This window comes from Juglans microcarpa x Juglans regia, chromosome 2S (assembly GCF_004785595.1).
Source record: "Juglans microcarpa x Juglans regia isolate MS1-56 chromosome 2S, Jm3101_v1.0, whole genome shotgun sequence".
NCBI classification, from domain to species: domain Eukaryota; kingdom Viridiplantae; phylum Streptophyta; class Magnoliopsida; order Fagales; family Juglandaceae; genus Juglans; species Juglans microcarpa x Juglans regia.
This window is the reverse complement of record NC_054597.1, coordinates 6275705-6289223: the sequence shown is the minus strand read 5'-3', so window position 1 is coordinate 6289223 and position 13519 is coordinate 6275705. Positions and strand designations below refer to the sequence as shown.

The 13519-nt window shown below is 38.5% G+C and overlaps 1 protein-coding gene, 1 long non-coding RNA gene and 1 other non-coding gene across 3 annotated transcripts; 2 read left to right on the top strand and 1 right to left on the bottom strand.

Moving 5' to 3' along the window:
* Window positions 1-305: 305 nt before the first annotated feature.
* Window positions 306-7919, top strand: LOC121252529 (cytochrome P450 97B2, chloroplastic). The gene is made up of 14 exons (XM_041152228.1): window positions 306-566; window positions 1013-1193; window positions 1560-1667; window positions 1909-1993; window positions 2152-2375; window positions 3739-3912; window positions 4667-4714; window positions 4838-4897; window positions 5131-5217; window positions 5376-5464; window positions 6617-6708; window positions 7017-7078; window positions 7333-7482; window positions 7578-7919. Exons 1-14 carry the CDS (start codon window positions 391-393, stop codon window positions 7800-7802), a joined length of 1761 nt encoding a protein of 586 aa, XP_041008162.1. The 5' UTR covers window positions 306-390; the 3' UTR covers window positions 7803-7919.
* LOC121252530 lies at window positions 5446-5755 on the bottom strand. Its single transcript, XR_005938233.1, has 2 exons — window positions 5614-5755; window positions 5446-5563 (listed from the first exon to the last, which is right to left on the bottom strand). It is a non-coding gene; the product is annotated as an uncharacterized LOC121252530 (long non-coding RNA).
* A 194-nt stretch (window positions 7920-8113) lies between the features above and the next one.
* Window positions 8114-8186, top strand: TRNAF-GAA. Its single transcript has one exon. It is a non-coding gene; the product is annotated as a tRNA-Phe (tRNA).
* The last annotated feature ends 5333 nt before the right edge of the window (window positions 8187-13519 follow it).

The following is a 13519-nucleotide window of genomic DNA, read 5'->3' as shown; positions in this document are numbered from 1 at the left end:
ACAAACTAATAAGTAATTAGTCAGTTTATTTGATTTGAATTGAACTTTTTTTTTTTTTTAAATTACTTCATTTGTTACAGTTGTGATTGATATATAAAAAAAATTCAGATTACAAGTTAATTAATTACTCACGATTGAAGCTTCATCAATACATATGTTACTTTGTGACTGATATTAAGAGTACACAAATTTTTATTTTCAACATTAATCGATATGTTTTCAGTTATTAATATATTAGGTATACTACGTCATGGTCCAATTAGATAAAGGTTTTTTACCAAACGTTATCCTACTCTAGTGGATGCCGAGTGGGTCTCACGATAACACTCGCCGTTCAAACCCAGAAGGCCCAGAAAAAGATAAACGAACACCGCTCCAACTCAAAAAAGTATGGCAAATGCAGTGGCCGGAGTTGCTCCTCTCTCTTGGCTTTCCCCTTCCACAGGTAACGGTGATTCTCAGAGAATTGATGCTGGGTTTGTGGGTATCACAACAAGAACTGTATGTTTTCACTCTCCGGCTACCATTCCTTCCCTCAATTCTAAGCCAAAGCGGCCTACTATCAGGTTCTTATTTTTGCCCAACTCCTTTTTATGTTTATAGTTTTTCATGGACTTGCGGGAAATCCATTGAAAGTGAGAAAAAAATCGTACTTGATGGCGCTCAGGCCAGCGGCTTTGGAGCTGCTGGTTCTTGAGATAAATTGCGAGACACAACCTTTCTTTTCCTTTTCCTTTTCATTTTCATTTTCTAGTATATATCTTCAGCTGAACGTAGCACCGTCCTAAACTCGAATGGAATATAAACGTATCATTTTCCTTTTCATTTTCATTTTCTAGTATATATCTTCAGCTGAACGTAGCACCGTCCTAAACTCGAATGGAATATAAACGTATCATTTCCGAGTTACTTAATCGTCAAAGTTCAAAACTTTAACTCTCTTCCAACTTACTCCAAATTGCTGATACCGAAGAGAGCCCTGAGTGATTGAATTGAATCATGGTGTTGATAGGTGTCAATCAACAAGTACTGAAGAACCGAAAACAAGAAGAAACCTACTGGACAATGCGAGCAACCTCCTTACCAATTTGTTAAGTGGGGGAACTCTTGGGTCCATGCCTATTGCTGAAGGTGCGGTCTCGGATTTGTTTGATCGCCCTCTCTTCTATTCACTGTATGATTGGTTTTTAGAGGTACTTACCCTTTTCACAAATTTCCCTTGGATGATTTGATTAAAGTACTAATCTCCTGCCATCGGCCCTTGTTTTTGTGTCTGACTATTGGTTGATTGGCTCTGGAACCTGCCAAAGGAAAGCACTTTAGTATTTAATGGTTGTGTAACTGACACGTGGAATCGCCACTGCAGTGGTTCATTTGGATGTCCCTTGCACATTTTGGATTGTTTTTCTAATCACATTATTGAAGTGCAAACTCAATGTTTTTTTTTTTTTTACTGTATTTTCCTTCTTTCTGTGCCTTTTGCCTTCGTTACTTGGATAATTGTGAGCCCTCCAAGTCCCTGTGTTTGTTCTTGTCTAACCATATGTTGAATTTGGCAGCATGGCGCTGTGTATAAACTTGCTTTCGGGCCAAAAGCATTCGTGGTTGTATCAGATCCTATTGTTGCAAGACATATTCTTCGAGAAAATGCTTTTTGTTATGACAAGGTACTTTTTAATTATATTCTTCTTGGTGCATGATATTATGTGAAATGCCTTCGATCTCTGTGAGCATGAATGGATGATTCTTTGGTCAACAGTGTTGAGAAGATCTTATTTCTATTCCCAAAATGCCATTCTGGTATTTGGCATGCTTTTTTTTTTTTGATAAGTGAACATTTGGCATACTTAATTCAAACAATGCGTCTAAGTTCTTATATCGCACTCAACTTCTTGAAAACTTGATTAGGGAGTCCTCGCTGATATCCTTGAACCAATAATGGGCAAAGGACTTATACCTGCTGACCTTGATACTTGGAAGCTGAGAAGAAGAGGTATGCAATTAATGATTGTTTTGGGCTTTGCACCTCAGTTTCTAAGAAAAAACTAATAGCAGACTGTATCAATTTTTTACCTTAAGAGAAGAGAAATATGTTTCATGGTTGATAATGTTGGGACTGCTACTTTTAATCTGTATCAAAATACATCGCAGTTATTGCTCCTGGGTTCCATGTATTATACTTGGAAGCTATGGTCAAGATATTTACTGATTGTTCAGAGAGAGCATTATTGAAGTTTGAGAAAAATTCACCTGGAGAGAAGACGATTGAGTTGGATCTTGAAGCCGAGTTTTCTAGTCTGGCTCTTGACATCATTGGGCTCAGTGTCTTCAACTATGATTTTGGTTCTGTTACCAAAGAATCTCCTGTAATAAAGGTACATCCATCAAGAGGTTATTCTACTGACTTGTCTGACAAGCAACACGCTTCTGTCATGTTGTTGTGCATACACATTACAGTATATGTCAACAATCTATTTTGCTTCTTCTTCTTCTTCTTCTTCCTACTAACAGTGGTCGTTTCTGTTTTTTTTTTATTGGTACGGTGATCATTTATGTTGAAAGATATGCATCTCATAATGTCGTTGGAAAAAAGATTTATCTCAATGATACCCTTTACATGCTTTTTTCTTGTCCGCTGCATTCAGTTTTGTTACATGACATATTTCATATGCGAGTTTTCTACCATAAGTTACTCGTTAAAAAAGTTTTCTACCATAAATGTCCTAAATAATTATAAACACTGTAAAATATACTTGTTAATATAGGTTGTCAATGGTATGGCCAGTGGGGCTCCTAGGTTGTATAGGCGCTGGTGATGTTGACTAAAGAAGATGAGCAACGCTTTATTGAGTTGACTTTAGTTATCTTTCTTGACCATTTCTGGTCACGTCGGTGATAATAAGGTGAAAGTGTAGGGACATTAATGAAATCATAGGGACCTGCACAACTCAGGACCATGGAGTCATTATGGTTGAGTGGCCAAGTTGGAGAAAAGAATCCCGTTTGAACCTCTCGTTATCCTGTCCTTACCTTTCCATTTTCCACTAGAGGTTCCTAGATAAAAGAATCAAGTTTGTAGGGTGAATACCTCTTTTAATAATGCAAAACTCTAGGTAAAACTTCGCACTTCATCATTTCCTGTCCTAATTCTATGAGAAACATATTCCTCAACCCCCCCATTTTTGTGACCCTTGGTAGGGCCAACTGGCATAAAAGGATCCATATAGCTGACCCTAATTAATTGGGTTGAGGTGGACTTGAGCCAACTTGATTCAAGTTGAGGATGAATACCCCCTTTGGATAAATAGTTCGATTACAACCAAATCATGGTGTGGGGCCCCACTGACAACCACTGTTTCAATTTAACAGAAACATAGTTTGTGAACTATTAAGGATATAATATAAATAATTAAATCTATCTCTTCCATTCATATTAAGCTTTTAGAAAAAATGGTGATTTTCGCATTAGTATGAACAGAGTTTAGCTGATGGGAAGAGGTAGATTTAGTTATTTATATCATATCCTTAACACAAGCAAACTCTTTGAATGCGGTGCCTAACTTTAGAATTCTCATTTTCTTTTATATGTGGAGTGAATAGATGCTGTTATCGGTCTTTTAATAATTAACTACCTAGGTGTAGTGGGTTTATGTTTGTTTTTCTTTTCACTAGAATGCATATGCAAGCTTTGTAAATTTCATTAGTTTCATGATTGATTTTTTCAAAAATACATAACAGGCAGTATATGGCACTCTCTTTGAAGCCGAACACAGATCTACTTTCTACATTCCATACTGGAAACTTCCTTTGGCAAGGTGGATAGTCCCCAGGCAGCGGAAATTCCAGAATGATCTTAAAGTTATCAATGACTGTCTTGATGGACTCATCAAAAATGCAAAAGAGACCAGACAGGTGAGGCTAAAGTTATTCTCTTTGATGGATGTAGATGACTTGTCTTGAAAGAATATGTCAATGTGTGTAAGGTGTCAATATTATGGTTATTATTATTATTATTTTTTTTTTTTGTCTTTATGTTAATATCTTTGTTTTTATTTGTTATCCTTTTTATTTTAGTCTCTTTTTTAATAGTTTTATTCTAACAAAGGGTAGTTACATAATTTAACCTTTGCAGAGAGTATATTTAAGATAATTCACTCGAAAATCTAGGGTTACTATTAGAATCAATTGTGCGGGGTGTATATTGAGAAAATGGGTTGGGGTGCAAATTGAGGGTTTTGATAATTTTGGAGTACAATTTGATTAAAGAGTCATATTTTTGGTGCAAAATGAAATCCCCCCCCAACAAAAAAGAAAAAAAAGAAACCCAATCGCTAGGAAAGATTAAAGGCATGGTGCTGCATTAAGAGACAGGAAGATGCAAAACTGGTTCTGGGTCTTCTAGTTTATTTTTAATTAATGTGGAAGCTCTTGGACAAGTGAAATTGGATGGAAACCCTTCCTTCACGTTTTATCTCATCAAAGGATTAGTACAAGTGGGTGTGTAATAACCGTGCATGTTTCATAAACTCTTGAACATCATTTATTGTGTGACATTACTGCTCTAATCAACGTGTGCTTAGTTTGGTTCTAAGTAGCATTTGCATAAGCACACTCAAACGTAAGAAATCAGTTTCATAAAATCTATCTTGTTACCACTCTATGACAGGAAACAGATGTAGAGAAACTGCAGCAAAGGGACTACTTAAATCTCAAGGTGGGCATTTGTGCTCTACCTTTGCTTTATCTATTTGTCTTTTCTTTTTTCTTACTGTCCTGTATTTATCCAGCATATAAAAGATTGCCTGGTTGACATTTACTAGTTTACTGAAGTATGCAGGATGCAAGTCTTCTGCGTTTCTTAGTTGATATGCGGGGAGCTGATGTTGATGACCGTCAGGTAAATATATCAACCAGTCTTCCAGATTCTGGATGATTGAAGCAGATTATTATTATTTATTATTCCTGTACCGTGCATTTTCTTTTTGGAAAAGACCTTTTAAAAGTTGTGTTACAGCTTGTGCCCATGCACACCATGTGTTAGGTTGGGCCCGCCTTGAACCAATTTTATTCCTCTTATAATTTTAGATGAATAATTGCAGCTCAAATCGTGTCTATGATGCTTTTTTACAGCTTAGGGATGATCTGATGACAATGCTTATTGCTGGCCATGAAACAACAGCTGCAGTTCTTACTTGGGCTGTTTTCCTACTTGCACAAGTATGATTTTTTATTACCTCCTTTTGGATACACAACATTGTAAGTTTCATGAGACAGTAATGTGGATACATGCTCGTCCATGTCTTATTTTTATCCGTAGCTTTTATCTCCAGCAAGTCTTTGACCATTCTTCTGCATCTTTATTTGCTAAATTGCAGAATCCCTCTAAAATGAGAAAAGCTCAAGCAGAGATTGATTCAGTGCTTGGCCAGGGCAGACCAACTTTTGAATTGATTAAAAAACTGGAGTAGGTCACCCAATTAATACTTGTATGAATGTGATCTATTCACTGATAGCTGTAGCTGTGTGGACAAATTCATTGGGTTGGTACACATGTAAATTACAACTTGTACATAGTAACACTGACACAAAGAAATGGAACAATATGTCATTAACCATGTCTTATTACTCTGTTGTCATGTTTTGCCATTTGTATAGTTAAGTATATAATTAAAGTGAACATGAAGGAGATTGTTTTAGTTGATGAACTTTGGACCAAATGGTATCTCCTTCGCACATAAGGGGTGCAGTAACCAGTTTTAATCCTTTACATATGTGCAAATTTTATTAACTACAGAAAACAGTATTTGAATTGTTAATAACTTAAAAGTAATTCTTAGAGAGAAGTTAATTGAGGACATTAGAATCTTGAAGAGTGGGGCGTTTGGGTCAAAATAAATATATCTTTGAAATCTGCATACACCTTGAGGGACGAGGATAGAATTTCTGTGTTTTATGTGCAATTATCATTAGAAAGTGAATCGATAGTTAGTTGCTGCAAAATCTTAGTTGGTGCACATGATATGAGCAAGCTTTTCTTCACCAAAATAATATAATTTTCGCAACTTTGTTTAGGAATTATTGTTGATATACTTATCAACAAAAATTATTGTTGATATTAAATATATTTTAATAAGCTAATGTTTTCCTTTGTAAATTTTTAATTATTGATTCTAGTTTATCACTTAGGTATTAAAGAAGATTGCTTGTAGAACTGATGTCAAAAGTAGTAATTGAGAAAAGTAATTGGAAAATAAGCTCAAGCACGACCTAGGTTGAGCTTGGCCAATCAATTAGCAAGCCTAGCATGAATAGGTTTACCCATGCCTCTCATAGCTAAGTCTAGTCTGAGTAGCATCTAAATTTGCTGAGCAGATCTTAAACAGCCTGTAATTGCTTTATCTTTGCTCTTTTCCACCCTTTATTAGAATCTGAAAGTTTAAAAGGAAATGTGTTATGTCATGTGGGAGTTAGAATTAATTCCCGTTTATCTACTTTTTATTCTTTCTCTTTTCGAACTTATTATAATTGAATAAATTCGAAAATTCAAAGAAGGGAAGGGGAGGGATTGGTAACTGATATTTGATTATATCTCTAATCTTCTTCACCACATATTCAGGTACATTAGACTTATTGTTGTAGAAGCTCTGCGCTTGTATCCTCAACCTCCTTTGTTAATTAGACGTTCTCTCAGATCAGATGTATTGCCAGGTATTACTTCTCACCAATATAAAACTATTTGATGAAGAATATTCATTCCTGAGGGTTATTAAAACATATTACCGTCTCTATTCGCTTTTCATGTGAATTCTAAAGTATTTATGAACATTGTTCTTTGAAACTGAACTGCTCCGTATAATTCTCTTTCATGTTCATTCATTCATGCATCAACAGTTATATCAGGTTGATAAATTGGACTGTCTTCAAACGATATGTTGGTCTTTTTCCTGCGCAAGTAATTTGATGAAAATCTATATGTGATATTTGATTAAGCATGGAACTTTGTTATAATTGTGCAGGAGGGTACAGGGGTGAAAAAGATGGTTATACCATTCCTGCTGGGACTGATGTTTTCCTTTCTGTGAGTAGATGCATTTATATTTGCTTTTCACCTTGTGCTTATGTTGACATATACAAACGCTTATAATTGTAATGGTGAAGCCCGGAACTTTGTCCCCGTATGTTGGAAGGGCACTGTCATACACGCCCACACACACTCACACACAGGCATGCATTTATAGTTATGCACTCGTAACTCTTTGCTTTTGCATTTTTGCCTACAACCATTTTATTTATTTTCCGAGCAATATTCCTCATAATCTTGTCGAAATTCAGGTATATAATCTCCATAGATCCCCATATTTTTGGGACCGACCTCAGGAGTTTGAGCCAGAGAGATTTTTAGAGCAAAAGAAGAGTGAAGGCATTGAAGGGTGGGCTGGGTTTGATCCATCTCGAAGCCCTGGCGCACTGTACCCAAACGAGGTCTCTTAAACAGTCCATAGTGTTTTTTTTTATGGATAATTTCATGATTTCACATCTTAAGTTATATTTACTGGTTTTATCGTTGCAATTATCAGATAATATCAGATTTTGCCTTTTTACCATTCGGCGGAGGGCCAAGAAAATGCGTCGGAGACCAATTTGCGCTAATGGAGTCAACCGTGGCATTGGCTATGCTGTTGCAGAAGTTCGACGTGATGCTGAAGGGATCTCCAGAATCAGTGGAATTAGTCACCGGGGCAACAATGCACACAAAGAATGGAATGTGGTGCAAACTGAGAAAGAGAGTTGATGTCAATTGACGTATATAGAGGGGTTACAAGCATCCATCATACTTGTACGGTGCATGCCCAATGTTGTCACCAACTACAGATTCACAATCTCTTTTTAACTGAGAATAAGATCTAAGTTTTGATGAATTGGTGTTGATTGTGAATAGAATTGTAAATATAATCTGGAATTGCCAATCAGAGAGAGAATTGACTAAATCGAGTATGCCGTTTGTGCATCTTCACCCAATAAACAGTTGAACCATACAAAATATAAGCAGATTCCCGTGAAAGACCAGACACCATCTACAACTACTGAAGTACTGGTACTCTCCCAATGTCAAGCGGGGATAGCTCAGTTGGGAGAGCGTCAGACTGAAGATCTGAAGGTCGCGTGTTCGATCCACGCTCACCGCATCAATTTTATTTTATGATCAATTTTAGGTCCTTCCCATTAATATGTTGCCTTTATCTCTTTTTATCCATAATTCCATCTATATATTTAAAGAGAAATGTTACATACAGTCGTGGAGTGTACAAGTGCCGTATAATTATTTTATAAAAAGTGAATAAATACGGGACTTACATAAAAAAAAATTAATTTTTTAATAGTGGATCTCACTCTTTTTTAAAGTAACTGTACGACACTTGCGTATTACACGATTGCACGTAATATTACTCATATTTAAAACCTCTTTAGACAACTTATCAAAGAAATTCTTCAGTGCTATGATCTCCAAGTCCATCCAACCCATTGGCGAGATTTCTTTCAATTTTAGTATTCAACATTCAAATCTATCTTTCTATAATGGATAGATGCCACGTTGAAAAAAAATTATAATATGCATGCATGCGTTCTATAATGGATAGAAGCCTTGAACACCTAGTTTCACTAATGTAACACCCTGTATTTTAGTGTATTTTTATTGAAGGATTATTTTTTTATTGTTCAAAAATTTATCCTCTTATTTTAAAATTTGTTGAATTTTTAGTAAGTTTATCTATGATTTTAATTTGGTAAAAATTATTTTTATGTGCTTTCTTAATATTTATTTATTGTTATGCATTTAAATTGCTTTTAATATTTAAATTAATTACCGTGGGATTTAATTATTTCAATTTGACTTTACCATTGCGTTTGAATTATTTTATTTAACTTGTGGTTTTAAAATCATCTCCGTTGGATCATTTTTGTGACTCAAGTTATGAGGATTGGACCTCATTTCTTTTCCCCTCTTTTTCTTTCCTCTCCTTTTCTTTTCCTCCCTTTTTTCTTTTTCTCCTTATTTTCCTTCGGTTTCTTCTCTCCCGCGCGATCTCTCTCTCTCCTCTCCTCCGCCCATTTCTAACGTCCCCTCCCAGCGCCGCTGTCCGTCGGCGGTGGTCGACACCGCCCGGTCCCTTGCATTTCCCTGCCGCCGGCTGTCCTACCCCACCAATATCACCTCCGTTTGTGCCGCCGTTAGCCCCCACGAAGCCCACGAAGCCGCGGCACTCTTTCCGCTGTTGCGCCGCCGTCGCACTGCCATTGGCCACCATCTTCCTACCACTTCATCCCCGACCTCTTGGCAACCCAATGGACCCAACCCCGGCTCCGATCCGTCACCGGTGAAGCTCCACCATCTACATTTCCGATTTGGGCATTTTGGTCTTCTACCGCCCATTTCGCCGCCACCCACGGCAAACCACCACTACCACTAGCTTCACCGACCTCCCTAGGCCCTACCCTATCAATCTTGGGTCTTCGTTTGCCTCCGTTTGAAAGTTGGTATTTGTGACCCACGGCCACAGTGTATTTTACACTGTGGTGTTACTCAAACGTCGCCTTTTTCAACTTCGTGATCCTTCGGAAATTGTTATATTGCACTGTAAGTATTTTCCTTAAAGAACTTTCGTGATTTAAATATATTTTTGCACTAACACATATTATCTGTGAATTGGTTTGTTTTGCCGGACTGAGTCCGAAGAGTTTCGGGGGTCGGATGGATTATGGACGGAGTTGTGTGTTTGTTTGCATTGTGAATTGTGGTTGTTGGTTGTTGGTTATGGCTTGTTCATGTACATCGCATATTGCATGCATGATCATGTTTGTAAAGAAAACTGGGTTTTCGCATGATTGCATACATGTTCATGTGTTTATTGGAATTGGATTCTCATGTGAGTAAAAGGAAAAGAGACTGTAGGGATGGTGGTAAGCAGGGACGGTGGTAGAGTCCCGCCTGTGATTCCCTCCTACAGTGCTCTGTTAAGTATTCATTATGTGTAAAGAAACTGTAGGGATGGTGGTAAGCAGGGATGGTGGTAGAGTCCCGCCTGCGATTCTCGCCTACGGTGCACGCGATAGGGATGGTGGTAAGCAGGGATGGTGGTTGTGTCCCGCCTGTGATTCCCGCCTACGGTGCACGCGGTAGGGATGGTGGTAAGCAGGGACGGTGGTAGAGTCCCGCCTGCGATTCCCGCCTACAGTGTCCGATAAATGGGTTGTTTGTGTGAATCATTTTCTGGAAAAATGTTATACGGATATTTTGGGCCAAAATGGGATTTTTGGCGTGTGTTGGAAATAATCATTTTTCTGGAAAAAAAAATGGTATTTTATGACCAAATGTATTTTGTCTTATTGTTGGTTGCATTAATGTATTTTTATCCCGAGAGTTGTTTGGTTTATACTTACCTATGGTACCATTTTATGGTATCACAGATTTTGATGCAGATGATGATGACGAGCCTTAGCTTGGCTCCGTTGGAGGAGTGATCTGGGGTTGCTCCTGTTTAGTGAGTTATGTTTTTATCAATTACTGTATTTACCTTTTGTATTATATTTGGGATGACTGTATAATTTTTAAAGATAAATTATGTTGAATATTTGTATTTAAATTTCTGGTACTTAGTTGACTTATTTATATTATCCGCTGCGACTTTTATTGTGCACCTTTGCATGTTTCACACACTTGAGCACATTTCGTTGGGATGCGTGACCGTGTTGTCACCATCCTGACGTCACGATTCCCTTTTTTTTGTACGTGGGAGTCGAGGCGTCACAGGTGGTATCAGAGCAGTTCGGCTCTGGGTAAAACCACATGTCCCATAGGTGTAGTACCAAAAAATTTTAAAATTTTGATTTGAAATTATTTTGTTGGGAGTATATTATTTTAATTTATTTTATTGTACGTTAATTGTTTGTTTATTTATCTTATTTTTGTTATTTTAGTTTATTTAGTTATTTTATTATATGGCAGGCAATTTTACTTGTTTCAATTATTTTCTTGTGTACTATTTCATTTGTTTTATTCCTTTTGTCTTATAATATTTTATTTTGTTGGTTTTATTTTATTTTATTTTATGTGATATTGTTGTATTTTAATTTATTTTACTATAATTATATTCTTAGTTTGTTTTAAGCTGATAGTGGGGTTAAGGGTTACGCTATGGCAGGAAAATGGTACGACCAAGAAGGCAAGCTAATGAGCCCGAGGATGAATTACCGAGGGGTGATGGAAATTATGCCATGGCAAGGGCGTTGAATAGGATGACGGAGTTTCTTCAGCAGAATTTTCGTCCACAGCAAGGAAAGCAGTACAGGGCGATGCAGGCCGGGTGCACCTATGAGCGCTTCTTAGCGTATAGGACCCCTGCTTTTTTTGGTGAAGAGGATCCATTACGGGCTAGAAGGTGGATTCAAGATCTGGAAAGAACGTTTGAAGTCTGTGGATGCACTGAGGCCCAGAGGGTATTATATGGGAGCTATATGCTGCAAGGTGAAGCGGCAAATTGGTGGGAGACCAAGCGGTCACTTTTAGAGATGGAGTTGGGATCCTTGGCTGCTGTGTCTTGGCAGCATTTTAAGAAAGAATTTGATGATCGATTCTTTCCTGTTTCGGTGAGACGGCAAATGGCTCGGGATTTCAATAATTTGGTTCAAGGAGACATGACTGTCGAGCAGTATGCAAGGAAATTTATGGAGCTTGGACGGTTCGCTCCTCACCTCATTGCTACTGAAGAGATGCGGCTGAACGTTTTCAAGAAGGGTTGCGCCCTCAAATCCGCAGGCAGGTCGCATGCCTGGAAAACCAGAACTTTCAGAGGTTGGTCAATGTGGCCTCAATTGCTGAGCGAGAGCGAGGTGCTGTGGTAGGCTCCCCTCCGGGTAAGAAGCGACTGAACGTTGATGGTGAAGGGAGCAGCTCCGGGTCGCCACAGAAGTTTGTGCAAAGGATCGGGGCCAAAGCGCAGGCAGCTTCCGGTATACGTATTGGGGGCCGAGCTCCAGTTTGTGGTAGATGTAATAGAGCCCACGAGGGTGAGTGTCGTCAGGGTTGGAACCAGTGCTTTGAGTGTGGTCAAATAGGGCACTTTGCTCGTGAGTGCCCTAATTGGACCCAAGGAAATCAGGGTGGTCATCGCGGTAGTAGGACTAATCAGAGGCAACTAGTTCAGGCTCGGGTGTATGCGGTGACTCCTGGTAGTGCTGGCGACGAGATTCCAGGGACTCAGGACGCTAGAGTTATGGTAGGTATGGGTCTAATCTTACCTTTCGTAATGGATGCCATGTGTGGTTTATTCTTGGGTTTTGGAAAGTTATGCAAGTTGTACCCATGCCCGTTGGGTGTTGGAGGTTGTGTGATTTTCTTAAGAGTGTTCTGGTTGTATTTGGTATCCTGCTTTAGAGTGATGTTTGGCCTTACAAATTTCGAGGACGAAATTTTATTTTAAGGGGGAGGATGTAACACCCCGTATTTTAGTGTATTTTTACTGAAGGATTATTTTTTTATTGTTCAAAAATTTATCCTCTTATTTTAAAATTTGTTGGATTTTTAGTAAGTTTATTTCTATGATTTTAATTTGGTGAAAATTATTTTTATGTGCTTTCTTAATATTTATTTATTGTTATGCATTTAAATTGCTTTTGATATTTAAATTAATTACCATGGGATTTAATTATTTCAATTTGACTTTACCATTGCGTTTGAATTATTTTATTTAACTTGTGGTTTTAAAATCATCTCCGTTGGATCATTTTTGTGACCCAAGTTATGAGGATTGGACCTCATTTCTTTTCCCCTCTTTTTCTTTCCTCTCCTTTTCTTTTCCTCCATTTTTTCTTTTTCTCCTTATTTTCCTTCGGTTTCTTCTCTCCCGCGTGATCTCTCTCTCTCATCTCCTCTCCTCCGCCCGTTTCTAATGTCCCCTCCCAGCGCCGCTGTCCGTCGGCGGTGGTCGACACCGCCCAGTCCCTTGCATTCCCCTGCCGCCGACCGTCCTACCCCACCAATATCACCTTCGTTTGTGCCGCCATTAGCCCCCACGAAGCCCACGAAGCCGCGGCACTCTTTCCGCCGTTGCGCCGCCGTCGCATCGCCATTGGCCACCATCTTCCTACCACTTCATCCCCGACCTCTTGGCAACCCAATGGACCCAACCCCGGCTCCGATCCGTCACCGGTGAAGCTCCACTATCTACATTTCCGATTTGGGCATTTTGGTCTTCTACCGCCCATTTCGTCGCCACCCACGGCAAACCACCACCACCACTAGCTTCACCGACCTCCCTAGGCCCTACCCTATCAATCTTGGGTCTTCGTTTGCCTCCGTTTGAAAGTTGGTATTTGTGACCCACGGCCACAGTGTATTTTACACTGTGGTGTTGCTCAAACGTCGCCTTTTTCAACTTCGTGATCCTTCGGAAATTGTTATATTACACTGTAAGTATTTTCCTTAAAGAACTTTCGTGATTTAAATATATTTTTGCACTAA

Bases quoted from the DNA above. Each gene is read 5' to 3' on its own strand.
- LOC121252529 (XM_041152228.1), top strand. From the start codon at position 391: ATGGCAAATGCAGTGGCCGGAGTTGCTCCTCTCTCTTGGCTTTCCCCT. The intron at 567-1,012 runs GTTCTTATTTTT...TGGTGTTGATAG, and splicing joins CCAAAGCGGCCTACTATCAG to GTGTCAATCAACAAGTACTG. The intron at 5,465-6,616 runs GTAGGTCACCCA...CCACATATTCAG, and splicing joins GAATTGATTAAAAAACTGGA to GTACATTAGACTTATTGTTG.